Below are 16,935 nucleotides of genomic sequence, written 5' to 3'. Positions count from 1 at the left end.
AAAATGATCTGCCTAAATCCTTGCTATGTGTGTGTAAATTAAATGTTTTTCTCACATTGTGCACCCAGAACTGTCTTTCAAGACTGCAGCTGGAAGCACAAGGACTGTATTTCACTCAACATTGTTACCTAGACCTCTGTGTAAGTTTTGAGTTCCTGTGCATAGGTTCAGGATGTCTTTTCCTGGCCATGATCCTGCCCTATCCTGATGCTCTGAAATAGTGAGGTTTTTGCCTCAGTTCATGCATATGTTATACACGCCAACATTTTTGTGCTTCCTTGTAGGAGACCACAAATATATAGTCTCAAAGGAAAACTAGTTTGAGTAACAAAACTCCTAAACCATGCATCCTTCCTCCCATTTGGCAGAAAATCAGTAATGCTATATAAAGCTGATATAGGTTGGTTTGCTTAGCAATAGTACATTAGCAATAGTTTAAGACCCAATATATTAGTTTAGCAAAAGGAATCCATAAGTGATAGTTCTAAAACTTTCCATTTCAGCTTTAGTGGGTGAACAGTCTTGTTTTTCCTCAATAATTTTGCACTGGGGACATAATAGAATACTTTTATCTTCTGCCTCAATGATTTTGCCTCACAAGAAGTACTGGAGTCACAATAGAATTCTTGTGTCTTTTGCCTCAAAACATGCAAGGACATTTTCCTCAGGTTCCACATACATTGTTTTTAAAAAGTGGCTCACTATGGCCTAATAAGCAGTGGAAATCTTCCAAACTGAGGAAAAGTGAATGAAAATTAGTCAAATGTTTCAGTGATAAAGCTGTTGGTGAAAAAAGGGGAAGAAGTAGGTGGGCACTCAACCACCCTACTACTGAGCACACCCAAAGGGACATAAGCACGTATCTGTGAGACCTTGAAAAAGAGTGAATGTGTGCACTAAGTACTGCATATGTATGTCTTAACTGTATAAATGTAGAACCTGTACTCTGAGAGTGTGTGCTTGCTCATCTAGTTGTCTGGTGTGCGTTGTGAAGAATAAAGGAATGCCTCTAACACCACATTGGATCTAAACAGTTTTCTTCCCAGATTTTGGATGACAAAGTGCTATATTATGTTTCAGACAGCAAACTTTTTACTTTCTCATGCATATTATCTATGATTTGCCTTATTTGTACATAGATGCAGCACAGCTTTAGCAAACAGTAGTCATGGCCCCTAATCCAGCAGAAGTTTGTGAGCTGCTTTGTGATCACTGTGAGTTTCTAAGCACAATATACCTCTGTAAAGGAATATGAGATTGGAAGCTTTGTTTGGGTCAGGGTGTGGAAATGCACAGACATAAAATTTTGATTTTTAAAGTATACTTTATTCTAAAGTCTTTATTCTTAAGAAGTTGATGCTCCATTTCTCATCAGTAGTAATGAACTATCCCTCTTAAATATCATTAGTAGATTCTGATTCTGTGATTCAAGCTTCCATAAAAGCATCTTCTCTGCTTTCTAGTTACAGTCATCTATTTTCTGGGATAGCTCCCTGATGTTTTCTCTACTCTTACATAGTACCCAAAAGCCTTCTGTCATATTCCACTGAAGAGCAAGGGAGACTCTAATCCTGTGCATACAAGCAGCAGACCGCATGGATCATCAGCTGGCAGCCTTTCAGAGTGTCTTAGGCATCCCTACTATCAGCCAGCTGTCTGAATATCAGTGGCAGATCCTCAAGATTTAATTTATTTTTTCTATTTCTCAGCAAGAGTGAGTCTGCTTTTTTTTTTTTTATTTTATTTTTTTTTTTTTTATTTTTTATTCACGCCTTACTTGAGTAATCTTCCATTAATTTAAATTAACTCTTTTCTTAAATCCTTCAGGCAGTAGCCAAGTGCAGGCTCTGGATGTTATCAGTTTAGACAACTGAACTGCAGAGTTAAAGGAATCTTGCAAAATATCTCATCTAGTCAGTCAGTGCTCTCAGAAATCATGTCAAGACCAGAAAGTCCATGAAACAAAATGCACTAGGAATTAATAGCAACTGGAGGAAGTCTTGGGGAGCCTCATATGAAAGTTGCTTTACCACTGGAAAATAACTGAAATCCTGGTGCTACTGCAGTGAGGATTTCTTCTTTCCTTTCTAATGGTCAACATTACATGTACTATCATTTATTATCTCTATCCAGGTATTTTATTGTCTGCCTTCTTTTCATTCTTCTAGGTTTCTATGGACAGCTTCAGACTTTCTGCCCTCCACATTATCCTGATACTCAGAAGGACATACAACACAATGTTTCTTGCAGTATGGTTCCTCCCTTTGAAGACTGTTTATTTCCTGCATCAGTGGGTCAGGCAGGACTTGGTGTCTTTCATCGTACTTTTTCAGCTCACTCTGGTATTACAGGTAAATGTCATCTGGGGACTTTTTGAAAGGTTGTGTATAGTTTCTATACTTAGACAGATTTGCTTCAGCTCTTAGTGTGACTGGCAGCAGTCATGACAGAGTTGACCCTTCTCAAAGAGGAGGTGGTTTTCAGACCCTTGTGGAATGGTGCGCACTGGGACATACACCACGGGCCACTGCAACACGTAGCTTGCATACAAACAGTGTGATTTGGAGGGTTTCTCAAGGGTATAATCTTCTCTGGTGGTCAGAGAGTCACTAACTCATGTATTCATTTTGAAATACTGTCAATTGAGCCTTTATGTGATATTTGTGCAGCCACTCTGGTCTGGTAGAAGAATTGCAGCAGGGACCTGAGATGACTTAAACCCTCAATTTTGCTTTCTGTTTTGAAATTCATTTAGTCACATTTCCAGGACACTAAGTGACTGAGTGCACATTTTTCTTTTCACACTTAATTTAATTTCTTCCTAACTGAAAATGCCTAAGGGGCTTGCATGAGGCTTTGGAGAGGAGAAAGTTACCTCTGTGCAGAGAATCAGCATAATACAGTGAATCTGCTTATAGGGCCTAATTGTAAATGATGCTGTAGTTTCTTGTCTTTCCATAAGGGATGATTTCACTTAATAGCTAGTGTGCTTTGAAATCTCTTTTACATCTTATCCTTATGTAATGTAGTGAAGAGCCAATGCAGCCATGTCACTTCAGAGCACAGTCTCACAGTGTAATAAAACCAAAATTTTTAAGCAGTTATTCCATTGCTTACATCTGTCATATGCTGATGTTTGTTACTCCTTTGCTAGGGGGCTGCTATATAGCAGTTGAGTTATACAATACTTTATTGTCTCGTATCATACATCACATATGGTGAAACTCAATAGCTAAAGTTTATATATATATATATATATAAACTATATATGCATAAACTATATTTTATATATATATACATACATACACACACACACACACACACATATATATATATATAGTTTGTTTTTAAAAGTATAGTAATTGATGCATCCATTAAGTGGGCAAGTGTTAGTTGTGATAAAGTCTGCTGTAATTCAGATTTGATAGAACTGAAAATCTTCCCTTGGTAAGCAGTAGGTTACGTAAGTATTGATTTTTTACCTACATTGGCTAGCTTGTTTTGTTTGTCCATTTGGTTAGAAGCACTGTCCAGTTCTCTGCACAAGTATTAGGGTATTCTTTGAGATATAGTTGTCCTAGTTAATGAATTATTTCTGTATTTTTTCCAGTTTATGATTTTCCAGCAGGGCCCACAGGTGTCTTTGGTGATTCGACCCACAGCGTGCCAGAAGGTAGCAGTTTCCTACAAATAAATACAGTGGATCGTTGTCCTACTCAGCTTTCTTCTGTCTACACTGAAGGCTAAAATCATCCAGCTCTACTGAGAAGCTGATTCCATTTCATATTGCCCTTTTGATATTTCTCTACAAAATTTTTCTCTCCAAAAGCATGCTGTGTATGAATATGGGTGGATAAACATACACACTGAAGAGGAAAAATCACTAAACATTCATCCTGTAATCAGGCAGCCAACTGAGGAGAACACTTGGAGAAAGAAAATTTTGCCAAAAGCTTAGCAGTTGTTTATTTTTTTCTGTGGCACAGCAATTCTACTTTTTTGTTCTTATTAACTTCTCAAAGGGAATTCAAAGACTGAATAAGAAAACTGTTTGTTGGCAATCATCCTCTCAATCTGAATGGCTGTAACCTTTGAGAAGAACACTTCAGAAAATTCCTTAAAAAAAATAAAAATAAAATAAATAATGAAAAGAAGTAAAACCAGAGTATACTACAGACGTTTCAAGGATGCAAAACTTTTGGAAGTGTTTTTGCATACAGTGCTTCTGGAGTTAAAAATACACCAACAAAAGATAAAAAAGGGAAAGAAATTAGACATACATCCTCGTATTACCCACTGGAGGCACGTGTGTATCTTCTTTCTGAGGCCAAAGAGCATTGGTTCTAGATTCCTTACAGGCCTTGGTTTACGTGACTTTCCCATCCCTCTGTATTTAAACTGTGCAGTGCAACCATTGTTATTTTTCCAACATTTCTTCTGACCTAGTTCTTTTTTGCAGTTTATAAGAATATTTAAATGCACTACATGAGAAGCTACATGGACATCATCTTTATTTAGCACAACAGCTAGAAAAGAAGATTGTGTTCTAACTTTATGTTGATGTTAGCTATGTTGTAGAGCTTTATTGCTGTATGTGCTATAGTACTCTGTAAGAAAATTTAAAATACTTTTCCTTACATTTCATAGATTTAAAGGCAACCCATAACATTTCCAGTAAAAAAAAAATAAAGAAAAATAAGGAAAAAAAAAAGAAGGAGAAGAAGAAAATGAACTAATTTTAAGTTGCTATGTTCCCTGTGATTCTTTAGATGTAAAACTGGACTTGTTGGTTCTGCATCTTCTACTCAGTGGATGGCTCTGTTCCATGTATTTTGACGTATTTCGTACAGTGTAAAATAAAATAAGATTATCTGTGTAAGCCACAAGAGATGTGTTAAAACCAGTATTTTGCAATATAGATATGTCATTGCTGTGGTGATACATAGTTTGAGAGTAACTGTAATATCATGTAAGACTGAGCTCTTAAGGTAATAATCCACATTCATCTATTTTGTGGACTTACTGCACAGTGTGCATCGTAATATTCTTACAGCCTGTTTTAATAGGATGGAAAAAAAAATTCAGAGATTGTTACACACTGGCTAGATGGTAACTATGCTTCTGAAATCACTCATCAGTTTAAAAAAAAAAAGTTTATGCACAGATCTGAGAAGCTCTTCAGAGTTGTTGAATGCAGTTTGGGTCAAATTCCTTATTTAATTTGACATTCTATTCAATTTACAAATTTATGTGCAGACATTTACAAACACTGGTAATCCTCTGCAGATTGTATTCCTGAATTATATTCTTACGTACAAGTATATATACTTCTATATTTTACTAAGAGATTTTCATTCAACATATGCAAAGTAAATATGAATAAACCATATATATATATTATTTAAACCAAGAAGTGGCTTAAATACAGAGAATTCTCTACTAAATTCTTCCCTTTTTTTCCTTTCCCTTTTATTCTATTTCTCATATCGCAAGTAAATGTGCCCCTCTGATGTCAGCTTGCATTAATAGGTCTTGTTGTTTCCAGACGTGGTTTTCTTTGGGTTAAATGACATTGGGCTTCTATACACAGGTACAGAATTATGGGGAACAACAGGCCTCCCAGTCCAACTTCAGTACTGGGGAAAGTAATGGAACAGACTATCCTGAGTGCATCACACAGCATGTGTGGGACAACCAGGGGATCAGGTCCAGCCAGCATGGGTTCATGAGAGGCAGATCCTGCTTGACCAGCCTGATCACCTTATATGACCAAGTGACCTGCCTCCTGGATGAGGGAAAAGCTGAGGATGTAATCTACCTACACTTTAGTAAAAACCTTTGACTCTATCTCACACAGTATTCTCTTGGGGAAGATGGCAGCCCGGGACCCCAAGAGTACAGCTGTCAACGGCTTAGTCAGGTATACTCTTTGCTGAGTAAAGAACTGGGCCAGGCCTAAAGAGTGATGGTGAATGAAGTTAAATCCAGCTGGTGACATGGCATGAGTGCTGTTCACTAGGGTTTGTTATTGTGGCCAACACTGTCATGTCTTTATTGATGATCTGGACAAATTTGAATGTATCCTCACTAATTTTGCAGATGACGCCAAGTTGAGAGGAAACATTGATCTGCCAATGTCCCTAGAGAGTAATCTGGACAGGCTGGATTGCTGCAGTAACCCCAATTAACACTACAGGTTTAGGTTGTAGTGGATGGAGAACTGTGCAGAGGAGAAGGATCTGGGGGTATTAGTAGACTTGTGAGGCCACAGCTCAAGTACTATGTTAAGTTTTGGTCTATTCACTACAAGAAAGGCATTGAAGTCCTGGACCATTTACAGAGATGGGCAACAGAGATGGTGAAGGGCCTGGAGCACAAGTCTTGCAGGGAGCAGCTGAGGGAACTGTAATTCTTCAATCTGGAGAAAAGGGGGCTCAGGGGGACCTTGTTCCTCTCTACAGTTCTCTAAAAGGAGGTTGTAGTGAGGTGGGAGTTGATCTCTTTTTTTCTGGTAACAGTGATAAGGCTAGAGGCAATGGCCTGAATTTTCATCAGGAGAGGTTCAAGTTGGATAATATGAAAAATTTCTTCTCTGAAAGAGTGGCTAAGCATTGCAGCAGGCTGCCCAGGGAAATGTTGGAGTCACCATCTCTGGAGGTGCTCAAGAAAAGTGAGGATGGGATGTTAGAGATTTAGTGGGCATAGTAGTGTTGACAGCTAGAACAGATGATGTTTGAAGTCCTTTCCAACCTTAATGATTCCATGACTCTAAGATGCATGGGAAAAAAAAAAAAAACAACATCTTCATTAGTGTATCATCAGACCGTTTTGGTGAAGCTTTAATTTTGTGCTGTCTTAAAGCCTACTCTGATCTCTGCATGCACACAATTTGATTCAGCAGGAGTAACCAGGCTTGCTGAACACTTCAAGTTTGTAGGACTACACTTGTTTCTTCCAAAGTCAGTAGGAGCATAATTGGGCCCAGTGTATACAGATGCACATATCTGTAAATTTGTTCTTTTGTATATAGAAATGCTTCAAAATTATCCTAACCAGAAGGTTATACAGAATATGTCAGTTGCTGTGTTCAGTACTGAAGTATTGCTACCGACCACCTTGATTATTAACACTTCTGAAATATTTCCTCTGTTATGTGATTGCACACAGTGTACACAGAAGTATCCAGTAGAGAGGGCTTTCATGTTATGGGTGATCCTGATCAGAGGGAAAGCAGAAAGACAGAATTCAAAAAAGGTGTGATTTTCACATTCATCAGTTCCATCTGAAAAAGGAAACTTCCATTTCATTTTCATTCATTCATTCTTTCATATGCACAGATATATCTTATATAACATATACAATACACAGCTTTCTGTGATCCTTAGTTTTAAAAAGGAGCTATACGTAACTGTGGGCTATTGGTCTATAAAATGGCTTGCCTTTGTTTACTTATGTGCTATAAACAAGGGGGATTCTGAAGGATTATTTCATTATTCTTTTTCCAGTCAGACTCAGTTTGGAAGATTAATATATTACTGAGCACAATTATATTAGAAAAGAAAAATGAAAAAAAAAAACAACAAAACAACAAAACCATATTTTATGTCCTGTGTTTTGAATATTGAAGTAGGACATTGTGTTTATCATGACATAAAAAAGAGATTAAAAAATGGTGCTCATGAAAATATATAATGTAATGCCAGTTACTGACTTTGCTGCAAATACTTGTGCCTCAGTGTTTTTTGTGTTATTTTTCTAGTTGCTGGATAATGTTAATTTTCAAAAGGGATTCATATCTAAAGGATGAAGTTATTTTAGACTGTGGACACTAAATAATATTCTAATATAATTCTTTACAATCATTCTTTCATATGCTTCTTTGTTTTCAGACTCATTGCATTAGAAATGGGTCTACACTGGATTTGAAAATTCAGATAGCACACTGGGTATTTGTGTGAGTGTTTGGACGCATGGAAGTGCGTGTATTTGAATCTCCTTCTCTGTGTGCATATATACATATATTTATATATGCGTACACATAGGTGGTGTTGTTTACTAGTACTGGATGTTGAAGTCTTTCATTCCAGACATAATCTGTCAAATTATATTGTATTTTCAACTTTATCTGAAGATATGTGAATATAAATTTACATTTAAACTGTTTATTCTCTTTTCCTTGTGTAATTTTATAGCAAAATTTTTCAAATAGCACTTTCTGTTGTTTGTGTGAAGTTTTTATATGTTTTTCATTTTTTATTATTAGGTAAAGCTAAGGTCAACAACTTAAGATTAGCTGAGTGGGGTTTTATTTAAGAAAAAAAAGTCCTTCTGTTCTGTAAAGAAAGAAGCATCCTGTGTAATGTTTTTACACAAAGCACTTTGGTGAGAAGAGAAAGTGGAAATAAATTTTTCTATATATTTATACATATTTACGTACACAGCTAAGAAGTCCATTTTCTGTACTATATATCTGGCTGATATTTGTTCTAAAGTCATATCTGTCATATACCATGAAAAATAAATTTTTGAAAGAATTAATTACGCTTCTTTCTCTATTAGTATGTGTAAATTTTGCAATTTGTTACAGTTATTTTTCATATAATCGTAAGTTATTTTTATCCTGTTTCGTATTTTTTTTTAATGTAAGAGATGAAAAGAAGGGTGTATGGACACAATACAAAATAAAACTGAAAATGTATCTCAATGGCATGATTATTAGAATGACTTATTTTGAGATGCCCTGAAGAAAACTGCTTTCGTCATTGTCCTTCACTGCTAGTATTTCTGTGCATTGCAATAATTAGGAACAGATGGAAAAATACATATTCCTCAGAGATTTCTTCTAAATAATACTTGGGCAAGAGTTTTAAGACTGGATTTAGTTGTGGTTACAGGGAGGCTGGAGATTTAGAAACAGGTGTATGCCTCTGCACATTTACAACACTTATGGAGGCACAACTAATATAGGAACATTTAATTCCATTTTTGTGCAGTGATCATTTTTGTTTTCTTTTTTGAAGTAGTTTTCCAATCAAACTTTTTCAAGCACAGTTTTTTTCTGTTTGGCTACAGAGGTGTTTTTTACGTGCTCTAGGAATTGAGAAGTTATTTCAGAGCATTTCTTTTTTTTTTCATTTTCTTTTTTTTTTTTTTTTTGCTAGGCAGTAGGAAAAATGCTGACAAAAGATAGAGACTGAAGCTGATGTATGCTAATGTCTACACTGTCCAAAATGCATTCTGAAAATCCAGCATGCTTATGAAGACAAATATTATCTCTTACCACATCCATAAATTAGACTAGAAATCTAAGAAGAAAATGAAAACTCATAAATTATTCTGAATTAAATTCATAAATTATTCTTAAATTTTTAAAGAGGATTGAAGTGATAGCAACAGTAAAAGATGGGGCGAGGAACAGTCAAATACTTTTCTAAAAATGGGGAGAAAAGCATTTTTTTGAAGCCCTTTAAGATTAATGATGAAAGTTGATTTTATTTTAAAATTAGTAGCAAGGTTGGCTCTGCATCAGCCATGAGCAGAACCAAAACTTGTAAGCCCACATTCACTGACTGGTATGTGTATAACTTTAGGAGTGGTTTACCACAAATTATCTCTGCCCAGGGAATTCTCGCACTGCATCTTGGTTTAATATCGGAAACTTGTCACAAGGCTTAGAAAATACTGTGAGCTACCCTGAAGAACTCTGATTTGCTGAATTTTATGTTTTACCATTCTTTTTTTTTTCCTCCTTGGTAGAAACAGACCCTAAAATGAGAAGTATACTACTTCTGTATACAGTGTATTGTCACATCAAATACCTCAAAGCCATGTACCTTTCTTGGATTGATTGCCTGTGCTGGATCATTTTTTCTTGATGCCCTGCAGCCTCTCCTATTGCAAAATAGTAGAGCATAATAGAGAAACTAGATGACAACTAACTTCCTGCAGAGCACATCATTTCTGAATGCAAGTACGTTGAATTTTTTGTTCTAAGAAGTATTGGTGTTTCTTTTCTCAGTCCTATCTTTTTATTGAAAGCCCTGTTTGAAACGTGAGAATTTGTCATGAGAGATAAATTGTTTCTACTTAGTTACAGGATTTCTCCCATGTGCGTGTGGCAGAGCTGCAGTCTATTCCTGTATTCCTAACCAATGTGTCCTGATGAAAAGTAGTTTAATAAAGCCTCATTTGCTATACAGCTAGGTCCCGAGAATAAAACAAGCAAACAAACCCAACATTCTAAACTTATTCATATTTAGTATGCCTAATTAAAATACGCCTTTTATTTGAAGTTAGAGTGACTACTTCTATGTGAAAACACAATATGCATTTTCCTAGACTATCATCCTCAAGCAAATCAGGAAACTGCTGGGATATGTCTACATATTCTGACTTTGTAAGGATCTTGTTGTTTCCTACCCTGATCACTTTATCACTCAAAATATCATCAAATGCATTTCAAAGTACCTGCTGTATAAAAGCATTTTAAAGCCCTATCTGTTAACCATTGTAAGTAAGCCTGCTCAAGAAGCATCATAAAGAAGTTTCTCACATAATCAGCAGTCTTAAAGTGGGCAGTTTATACTTGACTTTGTATACTCACTCTCTGAAATTTAAATCTACAGGAAATAGAATGATGATAGCCCTATAGAATGAAAAATGCTAGATTTTTAACACTGCTGTGTCTTCTTTCAAAAGGTTTATTTATATTTTGTGTCTGTCTTCCCTCAAGTATAATGCTTTCAATTAGAAGGAAGGTATGAAAAATCATTCTACCACATCTTCCCATGCCATTAATAGATTTACAGCCAAAGTAAATTTACCCGGCAGTCAGTATCATTAATGATTCACAAATGAGATGGGCCAGTTCAGTGAACTGTAACAAAGAATGCCTTTCTGTGTCTAGTTAAAAGTTCCTACATACCTTTGTTATAACTAGAAAATACAAACCTCATGCATGGTTGCAAGTAGATACACAGGATAAAGCATTACCTCTAGGTAGACAGATGGAAATGGAACTATTTCCTCAATATTATACATTTTTTCTTTCCACCAAGAATGTACTTGGACCTGCCCATCACTGGGCCCCTGCAGGGTTGACTACACATGTAAATCATCCAACTTCAGCTATTCCAGCTATGGGGCCAGTGAGATTGATTAAACTGGGGAAAATAGAGGTGACCTGGCCTTCTCATTTCCCTTAACATTCTCTGAAAATATCAGCATAAAACTGTTGGGGGAACAATAATAATAATAATAGAAAAGAATAGAATAGAAATGAGAAAGAGGAAGAATGGAGAAGAATAAACAAACAAACAAAAACAACACACCAAAACCCTCAAAAATACATTTAAAAAATACCTGATAGAATGCGACTGACGTATCTATGATCATGACAAGACTGAAAGCACTGTTATTTCTCTTGCTAGCCATCCACTCTGTGTCATGCACAGGTGTAGTTCTGCCATAGCTACCTGCAGTGGGAGGGAGTGCAAATTAAATTAATCTTACCTGAGTGATGATCCTTGGCAAAAGTTAGTTAAAGTAACAAAAATGGAATGGCTTATTCTTCAGGGAATACTGTTAGATGGTGCTATGATAGCACTAAACCTTTACTCATGGTTGGTTTGATTTTTACCCAGTGAGGAATCAAAAAAGTCCTTTCAAGTGGGGATTTTAACCCCAGCAATTTCAAATCTTTTGAAACTGCGTTCTGCCAGACACACATTTTTCAGTCCTTCTGAAGGGAAGGGAAGGGAAGGGAAGAGAAGGGAAGGGAAGGGATAAATAGGATATCTGAAGATGTCCTAGGATGTATGCCCTGACTGAAAATAATACATATGAATTTGCTTTGAGGTTTGTGTTTAACCCAAAAGAAATTAAAATCACTCACATTTCATGTACTTTATACTGCTTTGCTCAAAAGATGCCATAATCTAATCACCTGAAGGCAGGCAGGGAATCTGTTTCCAGATTAATCTATTTGTGGCATCAAGATAGGAGTGTTGTTTGAAATCCAGAGCATAAGGGTTAGTCTGCTTTTCCTTAAATCCATGGAGAGATTGCAACACTGTGAGTGGAAAGTAAAAACTGTGCCTTGCTATACTATGTAGGAGGTGTCAATGTTCTTGTAAACACAATTGCATTGTAATCACATACTCCTTTAAAAAATCAAAGGGCAAACAAAGGAAGCAACAGATCTAGAGCTTAGTTCACCACTTGAAAAGAGTCATGAACGTTCAGCCTGGAATTAAAAGGTTCTAATAACTAGTTGGAAGCAGAAGCAGAATTGTAATTATTTCAAGCTAGCAGAAAAAGGGAATTGTTTATAAACAACTGAAATTAGCTTTAAATGCTATTTTGAAAGGCTCAGGAGCATGACTTCTTCAGGACAAATGACTAAGAATAAAAACATTCTTAGTACAATATACCTGCAATACCTATGTAGTATGTATGTAAAGACACACATGAAGGAGACACAGCAGCTGAAAAAAGCTTTTTCTTTTCAAAACTCTCACAGTTCTTTCCTAAAACGAATGGAGAATGAAAAGTTAAACTTAATTTGGAGTTGCATCTCTCAGCAATATCTGTAAGAAAATTATAGTTTTTGCAACAATAAATCCATTGCAAACATCGTCAAAGACGCAGAAGATCCTCCAGCAGTTGTTTGTTGCCTTCTCAGTTTGTTTTAGTCACAGTGATTAGCTCACAATGCCTGGGAGCCTTGTTCCAACTTGATCTAAGCCCTTAATAGATTCTCAATGGCACTGTACCGTGTGTACCCATTCATAGCAAGTTACCATGGACACTATTATTTTGACAAGGCAGAATTGTATATCTTCTCTTCTCTGACTTAACTGACTTAACAAATTATATTACAAAGGACAGCTTTGCATTCACTGGTCCCAGTTCCTTCATTCCTCCCTGTTATTTGTCTCATATTTCTGGAGACCCAATGCCTGGTACACAGCCTTCCTTGGCATACTGTGACAGTTATTTAATACACTAAGATTCACTGTGAAATTTACTTTCCATGAGAAACAAGGAAAACCCCACGCCAAAGTCAGGAAGAACGTCATTCTATCTTGCATTTTTTTGCTGGAGAGCAGGATAATGGAAGTATATAAAAACATGGTGTAAAACTTAATTTGGGCCCATCTGTACTGAAATGACCCGGGAATGATTATGCTAAGATCTGTATGGAAAGAGCCTGGCACAAGCATGAATATCATGTCCTAATAAGTGTCACAGTAAAAGCTTATCTAAATTTAATATACTTCTACTTGGGTGAAAAGAAGATAAAATGTGAGTAAACTAGTCTTTTCCCTCTCAGTTCTGCTCCCTTCTACACTACATGTGAGACTACAAAACTGGACTTAATCCTATAGCCTTACCTCATGCTGCAGGAATTTAACAAAGCAGTATTACTGAGTGCCGTGTTTCAACTAATTATCAGAAGTGAGTGAGAGAAAAAGAGCACTTGATATGATGCCATGTTAATAATCCACCCAGACATCTGTGATAACGTAAGATTTCTGTCCAACAGCATTTCATGGTCTCCCATAGTAAGTCGTTTTTCTTCAAGAAAAGAGGCAAAGCACTTGATGAAAAGTGACAGCTAACTGTGTTAGAAACGTATCACCTGTTTGTACATCATTTAACCTGTGTAAGTATGTGATGCCCTATTACTGTGGGGTTGTATTTTACAATGCAAGAGTCAGGAGGTTATTTGCTTCATTGAATCTCCTTAAAGTCTCCAGTAATTAATTCTGAAAAGTGTACCCAGGAATTTCAAACATGCATCTTTTCATGATGACAAAATGTAACAGAGTGCAAGGGCATTCCAGAAACAGCAGGGTGAAAAATGATGCCAGACCACACCTCTCCAATAAGACACATTCTAAGTGAATTCTTTGCATAACTTTGAAATTATGTCCTCCCAAAAATATATGCATACCATAGCTTGAAAAATGCTTGAGAAGCAGAATCAAGTTACGCACAACGTCTGAGTAAAAGCAAAGTTGATTTCCATTTATGATGGGAGGTTATTTGTTCCAATTCTCATGCTCAAACAAAGACTTCTACAGAAGTAGTGTCCAGGAACCGGGCACCTCAGAACAGAAAGGACAAAGATGTTCTGGAGCAGGTCCAAAGAAGGGCAACAAGGCTTGTGAAGGGCTTGGAGAATATGACCTATGAGGAGCAATTGAAGGAAGTTGGGCTGTTTAGTTGAGGGAAGAGGAGGCTGAGGGGAGACATTATTGCCCTCTTCCAATATCAGAATGGTGCTTACAGCAAGAGCAGGTCTCTTCTCACTGGTGGCAAATGTCAGATGAAATGGCCTCAAGTTGCATCAGGTTATGCTTAGGCTGGATATCAGGAAAAACTTATTTACAGAAAGGTTTTTTAAGCACTGGAACAGGCTCCTCAGGGGGGTGTTTGAGTCACCATCCCTGGATGTGTTTAAAAACTGTTTGGATATGGTGCTCAGGGACATGATTTATTGGAGGGTTGTTGAGTTAGGGTAGTATGGTTAGGTTGTGATTGGACTCAATAATCTTGAAGGTCTTTTCCAATCTGAGCAATTCTAAGATTCTCTGATTCTAAGACCATGTCCAGAAGGCTTTTGAACAGAGAACTATAGAAGGGTTTGAGTTGCGTGGGACCTTAAAGATAATTTAATTCCAACCTCCCAACTGTGGGAGGAAGAGAGAAACACTGCCATTACCTCCCTTTAGAAGTAATAGAAGTAACCAGAAGAAAAAGAGATGACATCCAAAGATGGTGTTAGATGGTACTGAACCACTCTAGAGGCCTTATGTTGCAGCCTAAAGAGAATGGCAGCAACTTCTATACATGCTGCAGTAATAAAAGCAAGGGATGTAGCAAGAATGTACTGAATACTTTGTCACCTCTTTTGATTTGCACATACGGTATTTCATCTTCTATAAAGAAACATCAACACAATTTAAATCTGTGTAAGCAACTATCATTGACACCTATGGGACAGAAAACTTTGGGAATCATGGAGTCACACAATGACAGGGATCATCAAGTCCAACCACCTGCTAAAGCTGTTTCCATACAGCAGGTCACACAGGTAGGCATCCAGGCAGGTCTTGAATATGTGCAGAGAAGGAGACTCTACAGTCTTTCTGTGCAATTATGCAGGATTGGGTACCAAGACTAAAAAAATAAAAATAAAAAAAATCACATCTACACTACAACAGGATAGCAACTGCTCATTACCGTGGAGGTGTTAAAATGCACTTTGGAAAGTCAGCAAAGGCCTCTTCATCCCATTTTGAACTCCAGTGTTAATCTTTGTTTCACAAAACAACTTTAGAAACCCACAAAAATGAGATCAGAATGTCCCCCTGAACCAGTAGTGGCCACTGAGTTACTTCAGTAGCATCCTGAAAGTGAAATTAGCAACCAGCTTGTTTCCAGTAGCATTTCAAGCATTTACTTGTTCTGCCATTCAAGGAATTTTTTTTTTCTTTAAACAAAACCAAACAGTGGATGACAGCCTTAACTCATCGTTTCAGAGCAACAGTCTTAGTAACATGTGGCAGCTGCACATGCAAGATGTGACAACATACAAATTCTTCAAAAATTCGACATTATGCCAGCCCAAATAACATTGCTGACTCATACGAGTGCAAGAAACTGTGCCGCAATTCCTGAAACTGTTAATGTGTCTCATCTAATTGGTATGTAATCTTTTCTGTTTGCTGACCCTCTCAGTCTTGCATGCTGCTCAACAATACTAAAGTTGTTTGCTGGCTTCCTCTTTTAGTATCCAATAGCCCTGGTTTTGAACTAGCACACCCTTTTATTTATTTACTTATTTATTTGTTTAGGTATGCCATTATGTTTCCTTGGAATTTTTCCTCTGCTTACATGGGAGAAACATAGACCTACTGCATTTAGCATAGCTGTGTTATGTTCATTATTTATGTTCAAAAGGTTGTAGTACCTCTGTGAACTGGTTGATTGAAATATCAGTTGTCTTCTTTGGAAATAACTTGAAGCAATGCAAGAAAAAGCATAGTTCAAGTTAAGAGGACTATTGAAGTAGCCTTATTTATTTATTTATTTATTTTCTTGTCAAACAGTTTTAGCAAGTCAGAATCAGGCACACAAACTCAAAGGAGGATTGCTGTAAAGAGTGTCCAGATATCGTCATTTGGAGAACTAATTTCAAGAACTTAAATACTCTTTCTAGTGTAAAAATATTTGGATGAAATTCTTTAAGATGTAGATAATTTCCTTTGAGAATCTTCTCAGTGACACTATGGAAAGCAACAATGAGGAAATGAAGCAACTACAAATTGTCTTCAAGCAGATGCTTAGAAATCTGACACCAGTGCCATGTTATTAACTTTCTAAACCAAACCTGCTGCAAGTACACGTGGTAAGGGGACCTCAAATATGAATGAACTGAGGAATTCATTGCATGACCATATTAAAGGTTGATTACATGAGGATAAAAAGGATTTCATAGTTTCATGTTTCCACAGTGAAACTACAGTAGAGCCTGGTCTGAGATTATAATGAGAGAGGGAGCCCACAGAAACAATGATAGAGAGCAATTTCTTCACAGATGCAGGCAGCTTTTACTGGTCCTTTATATGGATGGATGCATAGATAGATAGATAGATAGATAGATAGATAGATAGATAGATAGATAGATAGATAGATAGATAGACAGACAGACACACAGATAGATATAAAAGCATATATACATGTAGGTATATATATATAAGAACATATAAATTTTAAAAAGAGGGAGATATAAATAAATTTAACAAATAGATTCTTATATTGATGATCTTAATCTTTTATTTCTTCTCTTGTGATGACCACCGGAAAAAGGCCTTTAAAGTAAATATCAGGAAAAAATTTGTGACTTACATAGCTCATCAGTCCCAT

At 36.6% G+C, this 16,935-nt stretch overlaps 1 protein-coding gene across 1 annotated transcript in view; it reads left to right on the top strand.

Moving 5' to 3' along the window:
* Positions 1–8,534, top strand: part of LOC107306098 (zinc finger protein GLIS3-like) — a 44,246-nt gene extending 35,712 nt beyond the window's left edge. The window contains exons 6-7 of the mRNA XM_015848920.2: positions 2,169–2,351; positions 3,611–8,534. Of these exons, the coding sequence (XP_015704406.1) occupies positions 2,169–2,351; positions 3,611–3,747 (320 nt within the window). The 3' untranslated portion in view covers positions 3,748–8,534. The remainder of the gene's footprint in view (positions 1–2,168; positions 2,352–3,610) is intronic.
* The last annotated feature ends 8,401 nt before the right edge of the window (positions 8,535–16,935 follow it).

Source organism: Coturnix japonica, chromosome Z (genome assembly GCF_001577835.2).
Source record: "Coturnix japonica isolate 7356 chromosome Z, Coturnix japonica 2.1, whole genome shotgun sequence".
Lineage (NCBI taxonomy): Eukaryota > Metazoa > Chordata > Aves > Galliformes > Phasianidae > Coturnix > Coturnix japonica.
This window is presented reverse-complemented; position numbering and strand designations above follow the sequence as displayed.